General features: G+C 37.8%; 1 protein-coding gene and 1 pseudogene across 2 annotated transcripts in view; one reads left to right on the top strand and one right to left on the bottom strand.

The window, feature by feature from the left end:
- LOC136246693 (TNF receptor-associated factor 3-like) overlaps positions 1-17,861 on the top strand; it is a 49,602-nt gene that overhangs the window by 24,222 nt on the left and 7,519 nt on the right. The window contains exon 1 of one of the 2 annotated variants that reach the window (XM_066038236.1): positions 10,765-10,950. The exons of the other annotated variant lie outside the window; for it this stretch is intronic. Coding sequence (XP_065894308.1) covers positions 10,855-10,950 — 96 coding nt within the window. The 5' untranslated portion in view covers positions 10,765-10,854. Of the gene's footprint in view, positions 1-10,764; positions 10,951-17,861 lie in introns of those variants that run through there. 2 annotated transcript variants of the gene reach the window in all.
- Positions 3,738-7,070, bottom strand: LOC136246303 (zinc finger protein 862-like; annotated as a pseudogene).

The raw sequence follows: 17,861 nt of genomic DNA, 5'->3' as shown, positions 1-17,861 counted from the left end.
TCTTAGATGTGTTGTCATCCCTTTGTGGAATACATCTGTTTTGGAATTTTTTTATGCATTCTTCTAGTAGGATGGTTCCCCCTACTATTGACTTGCATATCCCCATGCTTAAGTGAACTGCAGGATCATAGAAAAAATGTACCACTGCTTCTACCATTTTTAGGAGGCCAAAAAACAGACAACATACCATTCCCAGCATCAGAGAAAGTGGCATACTGTTTTGTAGCATCCTTATACCTTGATACATTTGCAGGAAGCTCTATGAAACCCTACTTTCCCTTGCCTATTATCTCATCTGCTGCAATCTGTATGGTCAAAGAGGGAGGACACAGAAAATACTAGTCTGGTTATTTTCTAAGTGTAAGCAGTTGTTTTGTGACTAATGCTAGCCTTGGATTAGCTGAGAGAAAATATGATGACTGTAAGTCATGGGAAATTTCATCGTCTTATCTATAATATTTTTGAATCTCACTGTATGGGTCACTTCCACCTCAATTTGAAAGTGTGCTTTAATAAAAACAAGCACCATAACAACTGTATGTTCTTTGGTTCTGGGAGTTCAGGACATTTACTGCAGCTTTATTATCACAGTAGACTTGAACTACTTGCCCGTACCACAGATTTCCCCCACACTAACACTACAGGCAGTACTTCCTTTTGAGTGATTGGCCATTTCCTAACTGCACCACACACTGGCCACTTGTACTGCAACCATTGATTGCCCCACCATGCTGTCCTTGTGTTAAGATTCAGTGATCTATAAGTTTTGGCAGTGCATTTTTGTAAAACAATGCTCTATCCAATGGACCACACACCCAAGAACAGTTGTTATTCTGCAGTAAAAAAAAAAAAAAAAAAAGAACAGACAAGTACATATAGCTGTATTGCTACCTCAACACAGTTGTTGAAATATGCTTTGGTTTTGAAATTTGTCTCGCCCACGCATACAGCGTAACCTTAATTAACATCCAAATCATGTTTGTTTTGTCATGGCGACAAACCTTGCTTCAAGGTTTACAAGACATTGAAATGCAAAAATTGTTTGCTCAAGTTTCAGTCTTGTGTAGACCTGTATATAGTTATAATGGTGCACTTCATCCTCCTCCTGCATAGTTGCCATAGTTACTTTCTCCAGACAATAATTTTTATGGTTTTACTCATCACGTGCCAAATATTCTGATATTTTAAATGCTCCAATTTGATCAGTGCTGGCACTATAGTGACAGCATGCATGAGTCCAGTATATGGTCATGACCAGATCCTTTTACAGAGAGCTCCACCCAACTTATCAAAAAACAAGTGGCATAAAAGGGTCAGCAGTGCCAGACTGTGTCTAACATCATTTCAGCTTAACATTTGTTTGGGTGTCCACAGTGCCTACTAAATTTCTAGAGACTAGTACACGGGTAGGAACAACATCTTCGCTTAACCTTGGACACTCACCTGTAGATCCCATATCAACCACACCTGTCTCCTTCATAAGCTTTGCCTGTGCATAAAACGCATTGAAAACAAGAAACCGTTTACCCTACGCCACTTCTTGTGACTTCTTGCATGTGTAATATTGTGTCATGGTGGGTCCAGGCTTAGACTGAAAATGTCTGACTAGTAGTGCTGCCACGAGAGAAACTCTGTATCATAAATCACCAAGGTTTATATCACGATATGAACATAACATCATGATATTGATATAGAACTAACTGCAACATTTGCAAGACAAACATGTACATATTCCTCACTGTAAGCTAAAATTTAAGGTGGATGTATACCACAAGTTAAAGCTGCTCATGTTTAACAGGTTTTAAATGTGTTTTACTACTACTATACTGTTGGAGACGAGTGGCTGGCACTTCATACAACAATCACTGAGCATTTTCTTACCCTGGCTACAGGAAATTTAGTGATATGAACGAAAGTCAGCTATATCACTAAACCCTACCACCAATTGCAGGATGATAGCTTCTCTGGGTCTACCTCTCCCATCTACAGGTCCAGTGGTAGGACATTTTTCTCCATAATAGTAGCAGCCAGGGTGTCCCGCTAGTTACTTGTCATGAACTGGATCTTATTTTGCATTGGATCTGCACTCTTAGCTGCTGTTGTCAGTGAATACTGGAAGAAGCATGACTAAATCATGAACCTAAAATGCAAGTCATGCCACTCTAAGACCACTAATAGAGTGTACAACAAGCATTCAATCCCATTTGTTGGTCCCATCCTGCATGCCATGTGACTACTTGCTGCCTATGAAATCTTTGAGTTTTGTCACTTTGAGACCACTCAAGATTTTGTGGTAAACAACACATATTTCCTGTCCAAACAAGTTGCAGTACCACCCCTAATAGATTTGTCCTTTAAACATAAATACACAAATTGCTTCCATCTGCAGTTAACCCTTTCTGCCCACTGTGGGCAACAAAGGCCTGGTGGGCGATGCAGCAGATGAAGCAACATTCCTGCTGTAAGCAAAACAATGGCCCAACTGCAGGATAAACCGTGAGCCAAACAGCTATGACCCAAGCCTGAAGCCAATAGTTCGATAGCAGAAACTATGACTATTCATGAGTGCAAGGTGGGACCCACTGTTTTCATATTAAACCATACCTTCGTTCGTATTCTTCCCATCATGTTTGCTCTCTGCTATCATACTGGCTGTTTAAACTTCAGTACCTTAAAATCCACCTTGTGTTCACTGGATAAAGATTTGATGCGTGTTTGAGATACATCGTTAGGTGTACAATGATGGTTGCCATCTTTTGATGTAATGTGCATGTATGTGCATATTTGTACAACAGTAGAGTATTGAACGTAATCCACTCCTTCCCTTACGAAACATGTAGATTAGTATGTGGTAATAAAAGAGACTGTACTGGTGTTTACTTCTTACCATTTAAATACTGTATTCTGGTTAAATTTGGTTTCTTTCACATCGTATGCTCATTCATTGCAAAATTTGGATCAAGATTGTCCTTATATTTGTTTATTCCTTATATTCAACTTTTGTCACTCTCCTTCTACAAAGACAGTTTCAGTTTTCTAATCTCTCACTCCTCTAGCTTTCTTTTAACAATGATTTTGGCATGTAGCAGTGTCTGTAGTAGCTCTTGCACAGAACAACCAGAACTGTTTCTGGAGTTACTGTGGAACTACATTCTTGAAATTTTTTCAAATAGCTTCAAGTATGTATTTTGTTAGTTTATGAGATGCCATCTGCTAGCAATCATGCATAGTGTCCAAAAATGCCTCATGCTGACCCAAACTGACTGCTAACTCTTGGCATATGTATCTGATTAGCTCAGGGGTTATTATAATTATTTTAAAATGATCTGACATTTGTCAGACCATAGTTGGTTTTGATCTGACATTTTACATAATGATCTGACATGATAATCAATGTTGGTCCTTTTACAGGTGTGAACAGCAAGGACTGATTTGGGGATACAATATGCAGTACGTGAAACACTCCAAAATGCAAGGTGTTGGGCATGCCTCCTCCCCCCAGAACTTTTTAAAAAATTGGTGCCCAAATCTATTATTTTAATAAAATTATAGTGATCATTAATTGAAACCTGTCAAACATATAAGCAGGAAACCTACTTAATAATAATCCTTAATAGGTATACTTGTCAAATTACTGCCCGTTATAAGGTTTAAGAAGCCTCATTAGACAGAATTCACAATAGTGATTGAAACAAACTTTATAAACATACAATGCTGCTGTGAGTGTTTCATAAAAATTTTAATGTTACAATAATAAAAAGTAATAAGCATGGTTGAAACAGTTTTCAATATTTCACAATATCTGTAGACTGTCTGTGTAGTTCAGCTTGAGTCTTCACTCTCTTCTGAATCTGAATTAGTAGAAGTATCAGAAACAATTTCATCATCACTATTGAAATCAAACCAGTCATCCCACAGTGTCAACAGTTCACAATTGTCACTATCTTCGTCACTTTCACTGCCATTATCAGTTAGCGCTTTAGCACTTGAGGTCTGTTTAGGTTTTCTTTTCTTGTAATGTTTTCGAGGTTTCTGCTGAACACGCCTTGAGCAGTCTTTCCACCATAACTCAACAGCTGCATCAGCAGAAAATTTGCTGAAAGGTGGACCCTCTACTTTCCATTCTAGCAAATCCTCTAATGTAGAAGTATTCTGACTGGTTCTTTTTTCTGTTTTAATTGCTTTTAGCACTGAGAAAATTCTTTCTACTTTGGCAGTAGAAAATGGCAAACTAAAAAGTAACTGACATATCTGCAATAAATTAGGCCACTGAGCTGTATCTGGTGCAGTGTGTAGCCTACCAAACATTCTTATAGTTGTCTTTTTCAATGTTTAAATACTTCCTCGAATATAGCACAGCATCTTCTATTTCATCTAAAATGCAACAAAGCTCCACGTTCTTGGCTTCTAATGGTGCTCCAATGCTTGATTTAATTTCATCCAAGCTTTCGTCATCCTCTTCACTACCTGAACTATGCTGAGATGTCCAGTTTTGTGTATCCAGCAATATCTAGATTGCTTTAAGCATAGATAATAGAGTAAAGGGATAGGAAACGCAAGCGATTTCCGGTTTGATTTCCGTTACGCGTGACTTGAAAGGACAAGGCAGTTTTGTGCTCAAGCATGGGAATTAGTGTTCTAAGCAGCGTAAATAGTAATCCAACAGACTACAGCAAGTATTTAGGCCTATGTGAGAGATTTTGGCGAGAGAATTCAGACCGTAGATTTTGTAACAAAGCGTATCGCATTAATCGTGATTGTTACACGCTGTCATACTTTCGCTCATAGTACCTTCATGCTTTGTCCATACCGCTTCTTTTATAGCCGGTTCCACTTTTGAATCTTGTGGTAAGCTAGGCGTGTCACCAACACAGTCTTTTACCGTTGCATTGTACTGCAAGGTGGTTTAAACTTTTGGTAAAGAATGGAAGATACTTAGTTGTTTCTTCAAGCAACAGTTCCTGTTTTGCTCCGATATTTCCTCTGGTTCCCTCTGTTAAATGGTAAGGAATAGGTTTATCACAGTTAAAAGGATAGAATATATTTACGAAGAAAGGTAAATGGTTTAAAGTAATTTTTGGGCCGTTTTTTTTTCACTTTCAATCTCCTTTAATTTTGCGTATAACTTCCTTGAGAGTTGGTACCATCCTAGTTCCCTCGATTACTTACTTGAGTTCACTGTAGCGAAGTTTCACAGTCGTTGGTTACAAAATTCTGTCGTTACAACGATTTGTTTCTCTTTGATACAAGCGCAGCAAGTGTAACGAGTAAGTTCGTGACGTACTACACGGAATTCCAATATAAATGTACGTATTTTGTGATGTCACGTTATTGCGTTTCCTATCCCTTTTATAAGTACTCTATTATCTATGCTCTAAGCAGTCAAGGTTGAACCATTCCGAACGTATTCGTAATTTTTCATCTAAACGGTTCAAATCTGCCGCATCTTGTTCTTTGCAAGCTTTCTTAACAGATTTACTGTAACTTTTTAAACATACTCCTTGGTACATATATTTACCATGTTCATCAGGGTCTTCAGCAATTTTACTGCAGGTAACTCTTACGGTTGGCCATTTGAAAGGATCAATTGAGCTGAACTTCTTAAGAGATTTATGTGACTTAAGAATGCCACGGATTCCTTTAACTATATCAAGGTTGTTGTCTTGGAGACTAAGGCTAAGTAGTGATGGTGACTATAGTATGTCAATATACATGGCACACCCCATGGTTATTTGACTATTTCTCCATTTGAAAACATAGCCTTTTAACTTCTGGCGGTCTACACTCTTGATGGTTTTATCCTGACTTAGTGATACCAGGTGATTAAAGTAAGCACCAAACCAGTCTAGGAAACGTTGCAATGTGTTTCGTTTATGTGATATCCAGCGGCTCCCCTGAGCTCTGACAGGTAAGTTCCCACCTTCAGGAAACTCGTACACTTCTTTTAGGTCATCTACAATATCTGCAAGTTCACGGCATTTCTTTGGTGATTTCTTGTAGAGATAGTAGAGTCTGAGCAACATTTCGTCAATGTCATTAAATAAGTGACTGCACAGAGAGTCTTTGCATGCTAATTTGAGACAGTGTGCAAAACACCACGACCAGAATAGCCATGGAAGACTACATTGGAGTATGCCCTTCATACCATTTTGATCTGATATATTGACTGACGCTCCATCAGTGCCACCACCAACAAGCAGTGGTTTACCTTCAACTTTAAGAACTTCTTCGCTATCTAAAATATCACTCACATCCATTACTTGTAGCCCCTTAGCGACACATTCCACTAGACCATTAGCATCAGCTTTTGGCTCAATTATTTTTTAAAACCTGGAGCATGATGTAGTCTCCTCAGAATCATTATCTACAAGGCAATACTGTACAACTATTACTTCGTTCTCAACCTTTCCTTTATCTACAGAGCCATCCATTAAAATGCTAAAAAAACTTACTGTTTGAAAGCACGCACTGAAATTCTTGCTGCTGGGACTCTGCTATGTAGTGTAAAAAGTTCTGTGCTGATTCCTGGTTTTATAGGAGAACCCAAGAGGGACTTCATAGCGCTCCAGAAGCTCCTGAATTGCAGGATACTTTGTAAATAGTAAGTTCTCTTTCACTAAAACATACGTTATGTCGAATTTATTCTTCAATTTATCTTTTACTGCTGGATCCAAAGTAGATTGAAGACTGTGAGCAATGGGAGCATACACAGCTACTGGTAATTTTGCACTTTGTGCTCTTTCTTTGCATAACCACGCCATGGCTGTCTTGTGCTGGTCGCTCGATGCATGGTCTATTATGTTGCTGGTTTTTTGGTTCGTGGAATTGTCGATGCATGCCCTTGAGAAGTTCTTTAAGCTTTCAAGTTGGCTTTCATATTGCTTACGCACTGCACACCAGAGAGTTGACACGAGCGTTTTATCAGTAGAATCCATAGAGCAGCGAAGCCATGACATGGCTCGATAATCCCATTCGTATACTCTCTTCCACTTATCAAATGTAGTCTTAGACACTTGCCATTTCGCTTTCTTGCTTGAAGTTCCACCTGCACGAGACCTTTTAGTCGCCATTATTATAGTAAACCGAAATACAAAATTACATGTAAGAATTTTTTTTTGTTTGGATTTTTGTCCGGTCAGCTTCAATAATGGACAGCCAATTCAAAATTTGACCGGATTTTAGCCGATGGCCGACTGCTATAATCACCCCTGTTAGCTATATTTTGTTTTGAAATAATTTAGCTGCAATTATTGAACATACATGTACAAATTCAAAAGTAATATGCACTGCAGCTGGTATGCTGGTACGTATAGCCTACCAGTTTTCAAACTTGGTTAGAAGGTATGTGGGTTAAATTAGATCCAAAACAAGAAACACAGCATGAAAACTGCAAGGGAGATACCTTTATCTAACCAAGTTTGACTAAACTGATGAGGAAAGTATAGCTCCCAAAACAGTGACCATGATAAATCCAAGAGCATTCCACAGAAGTCTGTAAACGTGATGGGATAAATTGTACATGGTTTTGGCATGCCTGCAATTGTCCTCGACAGAGCTGCTACACTGTATAAACCCATATAGGAGTAGAATATTAGTTTAATGTTTAGAATAAAAATTTTGCTTATCCACTATTCTGTTGTTCTGCTCTGCCTTTTATGGCCTCCTGTCTTGAATATGTCTTGGTTGCCATGGTTGTGAGCAGTAGAGCATCTGGGAATGAGTCATAGAAATGTTATCTGTTTCTGAACTGAAGTATTACCGGAGTTAAAAGTACATCAGATCAAACCCGATGGCTTACATGGTATTATTAAATAGTAGTGCTCTGACCAAAATGGGTTCATAGTAATCTCAATCCCAAATCTCTGAACGAGCTTTTTGACTTTTCAATCAGTACATTATTCATTGAGTAAACAGGTGCCTTGTCTTGATCGAACCAGAAGTGTAGTACTGCACTATTAAAAGTCATGTTAGATACTATGGACCATTCACCAATTAAATTAGGCCCTCTTGCTTTGAAATACAATCCTGTAGTGTCTTACAAACACTTTGTATCATCGGCGAAAAGGAAAGGAAGGATATCCTTGGGGAGTTCATAAATCATTAATGTAGATAGTAAACAAAAGTGGACCAAGAATGCTCCCCTGAAATACTTCAGATAATACTGGAAGCACCTACAATTTTTAGTAAAGTTCCTTGTGGTGGATACTTGTACATCTAAATATGCAGCTTCCATAGCCATAGAATACTCATGAGTGTCAATCAGACTGTTAATGTATATGAACAGTTGCTGCAAGGATAATCTCCCTGGAATAAATACTGGAGAAAATAACTTGCTAAGAAATGTGATAATATTCTGATAAATTACTTACTCTAAAACTTTAGAAAATATTCCTGATGTTAGAGCCAGACTTATGAATTGGCACAATGAGATGAGTACGCCATTCTCCTGGGAAGGAACATTATTCAATACACAAAGTTAGTGTTGCACCGATATGCATTTTTTCACATTTGCCGATACCGATTATTTGCTTATTCCTGTAACCGATATGCCAATATTTACCGATATTCTTCAATTCTTCATAACAGGGGAGGAGGAGCAGAAAATCACCTAAAATTTATGTGTATAAACTGCATTTGTAATGATAATGTACTCAATGTAATTAATTGCGTGGGCGGCCGACTTTTACAATGTTTTATGCAGTTTTGCTACTATCTCCTTTCATGGAAAAGGAAGCCAAGTAGTTATAAAACAGCTAAGTCAGCTTATCAAACAGTGTTTTTAGTGGGACCACAGACCCTTTGTGAAGAGTGATCAACTAATTGCGTGGGCGGCCGATAAATATACACAGCCTACTATAGCCTTGCAACCATACTTGTGCAAACAAACAAGCCAAAACAGCTGCAGCAAATCACTTACTGCTATATTCACCACCTTCTTTACTTTCACCTGTTCATTGCCGTCAATTTAACGATTGATTTAGGGTTTCGGTTAATCAGCAAATTATTTCCGCTTCGTAGCCGATACCGATATTTGTAAAATTAGCTAATATCGATTGTTACCGATAATTCAACTGATTATTGGTGCAACACTACATAAAGTATTTAAGTGGTTAGTCAAGAGTATGAGGGTCCTGCATACACAGCATCATAACTTTAGCACTCATGACATCTCTCTCTCGCTTTGGTAGTGTCAAGAGTAGGAAAGCATCTTTTGGTGTTATTAGTATGGATGTTAATGCGGTTGATTCACTTATATAGAAGGAGGTGTTGCATCACCAGAAGACTCACAAGTGAACACTAAGTATAAATACTTCATTAGAAATATTAAATGTACAATGTAATCTAAAAACAAGAATTGTAGATTTTGTTACTTGCTTGAGAACAGGTTAGATTCACAAGGAAATACATTTTGGCTGTTATGCAGTCGGATATACTTAATGATACTGTACAAAAATAATCAAAGTGTTCAGACATTAGCCAGAAATGGTTGGAAAACAGAAGAAAATTCAGGCTCTGAATTCAGATTGCTTGTATGTTCTGTGTAACTTGCACATAGATTCATGTGTCTAACAACCATCAATTACCACTACACATACCACATATGATTTTACTTTATGGTATTTACAAATGAATATGGATTTATTGTAGTAAATCTTTAGCATTTTTCTAATGAAACATGGCCATAGTTAAAAATACAGATGATGTAAGTCAGCCAGCAGTGATGTGCGTGATACTAACTTGTGAATCAATAGCTCATTCCGGATTTTACTAAACATAGTAAACCTAAGATTTATCTACTGATGACTATTGCTTGTAGCTGGCTCAAGAGTTGTCTGCAGCAATGTTATACAAATTTGTCAGTAGTGCCTTTTGGCATAAACTCAGCAGTGATTACTACTTAATTATCCATCAAGACACACAGCAGTGTGTCATGCAGCCCTGGAAGCTGGCACGTTGCACCAGTGTGTTATAGACAGAAAGAACATAGTTGCAATTTTCACACATATGTATCTCTGTGCTGCCTTTGTGAAATGGAATAATTTTTACCATAGAAATGCCCTTCACGTTCAGTAGACCACATACCTAATTTGAAAAAAAGTTGTTTCAAGCATTTCCTAGAGATGAGATTTCTAACATTAGCTTATTTTTGTTGTCTTTGCACACTTGACAAATCTGCAGTAAATCACAAACCAATCACAAACAAATCAAATTCAATTGCCTTGTAGGTTGGTACACATAAGGCAGGTTTAAAAGCAAATCTTAGCACCAAGTTTGGTTGGAATATGATTAAAGGTTGCAGAGTGGTTGTTGATTGATTGTTAATTATACTCGCAGCATTCGGACTAACCGTTCTTCCAAGCTGGAGTGTTACATATACAACATGCGCAACAACAACAACAACAATTATATACACATAGTACAATACACTAGTATATTAAAAATTATAATTGTATAAAATGAAGTAGGGATCAAGCAATAAAAAGTAGTGAAACAAGTGATAAGCAATGGTAGCTATTACAGCATAGCTCAGTGGGAAATCCCTACTTTGGCATGGTATAACGATTATTTTGTGTTCAATGCCAAAGTAGGGATTTCCCACTGAGCTATGCTGTAATAGCTACCATTGTTCTTCTCTTGTTTCACTACTTTTTATCGCTTGGATTCCTACTTCATTTTTTTTAATTTATAATTTTTAATATACTAGTTTTAGTTTTTTGTTAAAGCATACAGCTAGCTATAAACATGCGACTGTTCTATTAGGGTGACTGCTGTATTAGAGTTTTGTGACGTCTATTATGCTGCTTAAAGGAAGTGTTGATATGGAAAATTAATGCCTCGATATGGTTTTGTTGGATGAAGCAGAAGACAAGCTGTCTGATTGAAGATAAAAGAAAAGACAAAGCACACAGGGCATACATTTGTCGGAATCCTAAAAGGCACATTCCACCGGTGAGTTTATTGTTGTGGTGTAATATGGTGACCATGTGCTGCTTCGTTTGGGCTCTAGGCTTGCGACTGTGGTCAGTGAGTGAGTGAGTGAGACGAAATTTCTAGTTTTAAAGATTTTAAAAAATTCTATATTTGGCCGCCAGTAAGCTTTTTTTTTGTTTTTATCGCTTCATTTGATGTTAGACGGACTAATATTATTCCATAAAGGTGAATTTCGTTGCGTAAGAAGTTTCTAAGCTTGTTTTTAAAGGTGGTACTGTATTTTTGGTGGCACGCGTCGCTTTTGATGCAAACCCTACTTAAACAGTACTACTGTATTGTTTGACTAACACACACACAAATACAATTAGTAAACAAACAAAAAAGGAAATGTGCACAAGGAAAAAAAATTATCCACTAATCAAAGAAACAAACTAACAGTTCATGAAATTGGATGGGATAGACTCTATCAAATTAGCCGGGAGACTATTCCACCACATAATTGCCTGTCCTCTGAAAAATTTCTTTGAATAAGATAATTTGTAGCGATAAATGCTGGCAAAAATAGGTGAAGTTTTTGTACAGTAGCGGTGTTGAGTGCCAAACTGGATATTTGGATTTAATAATAAGCAGTGATCCATCAATAGTTATGCACTAAAAATGACACTTATGTTTTCACATCTACAAGGCAAACATCTTGTAGCAATCAGTACGTGGATAGGTTAACTATTGAATCTCAAACCCTTCATGGTTTGAAAGAATAAATCAAGGTAAAAAGGATAAAGAAGCAACACAAAAACCAACAGTGTGTAACTGGGGTGGGCGGTATTGATCAATATCGTACCATGGTTTTTTTGTTATAAATATTGCAGTGTTACTACATTTAAACCAAAACAGCCAAGCTGTAAAAAAAGAGTGCGGCCCCCAAAAAGCCCAAGGCGAAAAAAGATGTGAAATCCAAGGTGGCGGCCAAGAAATGGCTGTGATGGTAGGTTTATGGCAAAAAAATTAATTGCAACAATTCAGGTGGATTTGGTGCTGAATCCTAGGAGGCAACGCAAATTCACCTGAATTGTCGTAATTAAATTTTTTGCCATTAACCTGCCATCACAGCCCATTTCTTGGCCACCACCTTTAATTTCACATCTTTTTTTCACCTTGGCCTTTTTGGGGGCTGCACTCTTTTTACAGCTTGGCTGTTTTTGTTTAAATGTAACTTCTTTTTGTATTGCAAGCCACAAAGCTAGCCATAAACTGGCTTTGGTTAGCTTGTTTTTTTTTTCTTTACTGCAGTAATTGTGGAACAAGTAGAGAAATTGTGTGTAAAGCTTTTGTCTGATTAAATATTTGTATATTTAACACTGAATGATTATCACATACTGTAGTTAATAAGGTGACTTCTTGCATAACTGAACTGTAGCTGAAACTCTCATTGTTGTTGTAGCTAAACTCTTTTTAGGGTGATGTGTTTCTAGCTGGACTCTCTACAGGGTGATTTCTTTGTAGCTGAACTCTCTACAAGGTGACTTGTTCTAGCTGAACTCTCTACAAGGTGATCTGTTTGTAGGTGACCTGTTTGCAGCTGAACTCTCTACAGGGTGATCTGTTTGTAGCTGAACTCTCTACAGGTGATTTATTTGTAGCTGAACTCTCTACAAAGTAATTTCTTCTAGCTGATCTTTCTATAGGGTGACTTGTTTGTAGCTGAACTATCTGCAGGGTGATTTATTTGTAGATGAACTCTCTACAAGGTGATCCTTCTAGCTGATCTCTCTACAGGATTACTTTTTCTAGCTGATCTCTCTACAGGGTGATCTGTTAAATGTTTGTAGTTGAACTCTCTACAGGGTGATTTGTTTGCAGCTGAACTCTCTACATGGTGGTTTCTTTGTAGCTTAACTATCTATAAGGTGATGTCTTCTAGCTGATCTCTCTACTGGATGACTTGTTTCTAGTTGATCTCTCTATAGAGTTATAACTTACTTGTATAGCTGAACTCTTTACAGAGTGGTTTTTTTTGGTTGGTTGCTGAACTCTCCAGCTACATGGTGACTTGTTTGTTGCTGAACTCTCTACAGAGTGATTTACTTGTAGGTGAACATTGTCTAAAGTAACTTGTTTGTAGCTGATCTAGATGAACTCTCCACTGGATAGCTTTTTTGTAGCTGAATTCTCTACAGAGTGACTTGTTGTAGCTGAACTCTCTACAGGGTGACTTGTTGTTTATAGCTGAACTCTCTTCAGGGTGACTTATAATGTTCTGGATCTCTATTGCTGTATATATAGGTTTAGTCGATTTGAGTCTTCCTTCTCTGAGTAATGGTTTGATTAAAACTTGTGTAAAATTTTCTTTGTGACATGTAATTTCACCAATATTTTAAAGTTTCGTTTCTCAAAATGCATGCTTGTGCAACTAGATGTGTTTTCGCTGAGATGGTCACATTTAGGATTCATATATATATATATTGTGCAACAGCTAAAAGTCAGCATATTGCCCACCCCTAGCGTGTAGCCTACCCGAAAAACTGCTAAGGGGAATGAGCTGAAAATCAGTGTACAGGTGGATTAGTCAGTTTTTCAGTGGTTAGAAGAATCAGATTTAATTCCTATTGTGCCAAAACCAACTACAGTGATACCTCAGTTATCCAAATCCCTTGGGACCAGAGGTGGTCCATAAGTCTGAAAGTTCGTATCTCTGAAACTGTGTATAAATAACAAATAACCTTAAAATAGCATGAAGAAAATTTTTGAAAATATCAAGATTTTCAACTACTCTAATAGAACAGTCACTACTCTAATAGAGCAGTCATTTCCGTAGTTTGGTTAACTGAGAATCCGGATAAGTGGGGTCCGGATAACTGAGGTTGCACTGTATTGAGATACTCTAATAGTGCAGTCACTCTAATACAGCAGTCAGCAAAGGAACAAATAACTCCATTAGAGTGTTCAACTGTGTTACAAGTCACCTTGTAGAGAAATCAGTTCTGTTGTGAGTCGCAAATACTAGTACATTTTAACCCTTAAAGTCACATAAACTTTTTATGAATGCGTGTTTACAAGAGTTATTGAAATATATGGCCATGTAACTCAGCCTGCCTAACTCCATTATCCTAAAACCAGATATGAAAAGAAAGTTTATTGATTGTGCTAATTGGGAAGGCTAAATAACCACTGTAACAAAAGAGGGGCTTACTTGTTATGAAACAATGAAGAATGGCGACTGGCATTGCGACGCCACATTCCACACTTAATCTGCTATCTTAATTAAGGTTTTAGTCAAGTGAGATGCATATGGTCTTACTCATCATGTATCATACAGTACAGTAGTACTGTATATTAGGGATCATGGAGGTTTGGAAGTTTCTAGCCAAAAATATCACCCAAAAACCAGCTTCACAATAGGCAGTATTGGTTAGGTACAACCCCAAAACCTTTAGTACGATCCTAAAGGCTTCCAGTAAATTATTACAATAATTTTTGTTACTGACTAACTGTCTGCCAGCGTAACTCGATAACAGCTAAAGCTATGGGTTTAATTTTTCACTGTTCTACGTCACTTCGTCCAGAGATGTGCCTTTTAGCATACCGCAGTACATACAATGCATGCATTGTGGACTTATCTTTGTCCTCCTTTGTGTTCCATTTCTTTTTGCTGACAGTCCAAAGTGTCAATTCGCAGCAGTGCAATGCATGGCTTCCCTACGGTGCATTTGTAAAAACAGGAATCGTTTGTATTTTCCGTGGTTATTGGATTGATTGCAGAGACAATTTTAACACTGTTCTTCATTTGTAATGCTATGTAACAGGCTGAACTTAGCTGAAAGTGGAGCATAATGGCTGCTGCACTTTGATAATTGGGGTGCACGAAATGTAATTTTGTGGTGACTGGATTGATTGCAGAGGCACTTCTACTGTTTTTCGTTTGTAGCGTTGTGTAATGGGCTGAATATAGCTGAAAGCGAAGCCTAATGGCCACTGCACTTTTGAAGCAGTAATTGATAGCTGGGGCACGTATTCAGACAAAAATACTAATTCTGGTGTCATCCTTTCTTTTTGATGCAGTATGCGAGGGCCACCAGTCAGAATAGTATTACAAAAACGTAAACGAACAAGTGTAAGGAAAAATTAGGAATTTTAAGTTCGATTAGCGATCATAGAAAAAGGTAAGGAAACAAGGGATGTCACCTGCAGATATACTAGTGAACATTTAATCCCTAATTCAGTCTTAAGTTTGGTCTTGGGGATAGAATGAATTAGGGATTAAATGTTCACTAGTATATAGGCAACATCCCTTGTTTCCTTACTTTTTTTCTATGATCCTTAATCAAACTTAAAGTTCCTTACACTTGTGGTGAATCATCTAACAGTGATTTGGAGTAAAAGGGATTAGCTGGCAACAAGATATGGAATGTTTTCTAAGGAATTTGCATGTTTACAAAATAAGGTATTTTCATGGTGTATGTTACCTCTAAAAAAACAGGCGCCCAACAAAACTACTATTCCTTGAAATAATCAACTCCTTGTAAATTAACACGCAGCATGCTATTAATTATCAGAGGGAGGGGTGGGTCATGATATGTGCAAGTACTAAAAATGTTTCACGTGAGTCGAATAGTCTCTGTACAAAAAGTAGAGGAAGGGGCGCATTGGGGCACGATACATATTTCAATTCTATTCAGTTTGCTGTTTACAGTGGTGTGAATCACGATTATAAAAAATGCTACTGTTATGGAGTAATTTGACTTACAGTGATGACGGTGTGTGGTGGTCTGCAATTCTGTTAGGATACAGTGTTCTCTACTCCTATTTTGATTCAAGATAATGATTGTCAATATCTTCATGAATTGCTTCATTAGGTAGTATTCTTGTTTTGTCATTCCTTTGTCCGAACATTGGTCATAGCATAGTTTGCACAACATTTCATATGGACACGATGCTGTAGTCTACTGTTAATGCGTTCAAAGGTATAGATGCTCATTCTTGAGTTTGTTCCCTGATAGCTATACAAAGGATAGTAGATTCTCTGCTTATTTACTTCACAACAATTGCTGTTACTTACCTGTGCCTTGCTGCCTTCACTATTAAACTAAGGTCAGTACAATCACTAGGTTTGACAATTTTTAAAACATTTCCACTCACAGTTATTGTGGAAGCTTTACTTCACAATTATTTACCAGCACGAGTAGATTGGGCCTAACCTATGAGATGCCATGCATGGAGTGTTTACCAAAGAAAGCTTAGTAAAGATGATGAGCCATGAATATAGCTAGAAACTAATTTTAAAAAGGCTTACCCATGTGATGCCAGATGGTTTATCCCACAAGCCAGTAAGCTACATGTGCATCATATGTATTAATAAATTAGTGCATCATTTTGTGTAGTAGTGCATAGGATAGACTTGTTTGGTGGAAAAAGGAGGCTGAAAAAACTGATAAGCACACTTTGGATGTGTGTGTGTAACTGCAACAAGAAGATTGTATTTCAGATGTGCTTTGATATTGCACTAACAGTTTATACCAGTATGATGGTTTTTACGATATCAGATATTGTCAGCTGTGATATACTTCCTGTCATACTGATATACTGTATATATATATATATATATATATATATATATATATGTAACGCTTTCACACCTCAGATCAAAGGAGCCACCTGGACTACATTTTGTATGTAGCCCAGCTAGCCAGGCTACATACAAAATTTAGACCGGGCTACAACTGGGCAGTGATTATATAGATGGTGATGCTAAAATTGATTGTGGGGATTGATCCACACTCACATGATTAGGATGCATGACTTGGATTTCACTATGAAAACCACTCAGACGGAGAGCGTTTTTTTATCATCACCATCCTAAGAGTTGAAAAACGTTGGGCTAAGGTGAAAACTAGTGCTATAGCTTATTCATTGATGGTTTCCGCACGTTTTCGAAGACGGACACACCCCATCACGAAGCTACCACTCTGCACGGAGTAACCACTCTACAAGTAAGCTTACCTGTCTAGACCTTTAGTGAACTGCATGGTTTTTCCATAAACGATTCAATAGCACCAATTAAAGCATTGGTGTAACGGAAATTCTCCGTGATATCTCTAGGATATGTCCATTTATTATAACCGAATGTAACCAAAACGTACTAGCTGTTGACCCATAATTGAAAATTTTAGGTATACATATATAATACATCCAGTGACTACAATCATATTGGCTTGGGTGTTTGATTGCCCTGTACAGGCTATCAGCCTAATAAGTGTTACATATTAGCTGTAACATGGGCATTCGGGCTTTGCCTGATATGTATGCCCTCTGCCTTCCGGCCTGTAGCCCTCAGGCAGTCGGGCATACATATCAGGCAAAGCCCTCAACTATTACATATATGTAGTAGTTATAACATGGGCACGAGTGATTTGCCTGACATATACACTCGAGTACGAGGGCGCAGCCCGAGTGCGAGTGTGTATATTTCAGGCAAATTACAAGTGTCCATGTTACAACTAATATATTCCACTTCGGTGAATCACCTGCAAGTGTACATGGAAACTGCTGGAATGCTTTGCGAGTGTATTTATATGGGACCATGTGACTTGATTGTGGGTAATGTCGTAAGAGCAACGACAAGGCACTGCTGAGAGGCCGAACGTAAGTGTATCGTCATGAGCATGTAGATCACTTCGATTGTGGGTATGCAATTAAACACAGGAAGCCCAAATACGAGCTGAACAGCTCATAATGAAGCTTAAGTGCACTATAAAGTACTTACTATACTAGCCATGAATAAACTAAAGCAGTGAATATGTTTACAGCACTATAATGGCCTAGCCAATTAAGCGCTACGCCCAGTCACAATGCGTGTGTGACATTGCGCCAGGTGTCAAAGCGGCATGATTCAACTGCACTAAAGTACTTACTTTACTAGCCATGAATAAACT

This window comes from Dysidea avara, chromosome 2 (assembly GCF_963678975.1).
Source record: "Dysidea avara chromosome 2, odDysAvar1.4, whole genome shotgun sequence".
NCBI classification, from domain to species: domain Eukaryota; kingdom Metazoa; phylum Porifera; class Demospongiae; order Dictyoceratida; family Dysideidae; genus Dysidea; species Dysidea avara.
This window is presented reverse-complemented; position numbering and strand designations above follow the sequence as displayed.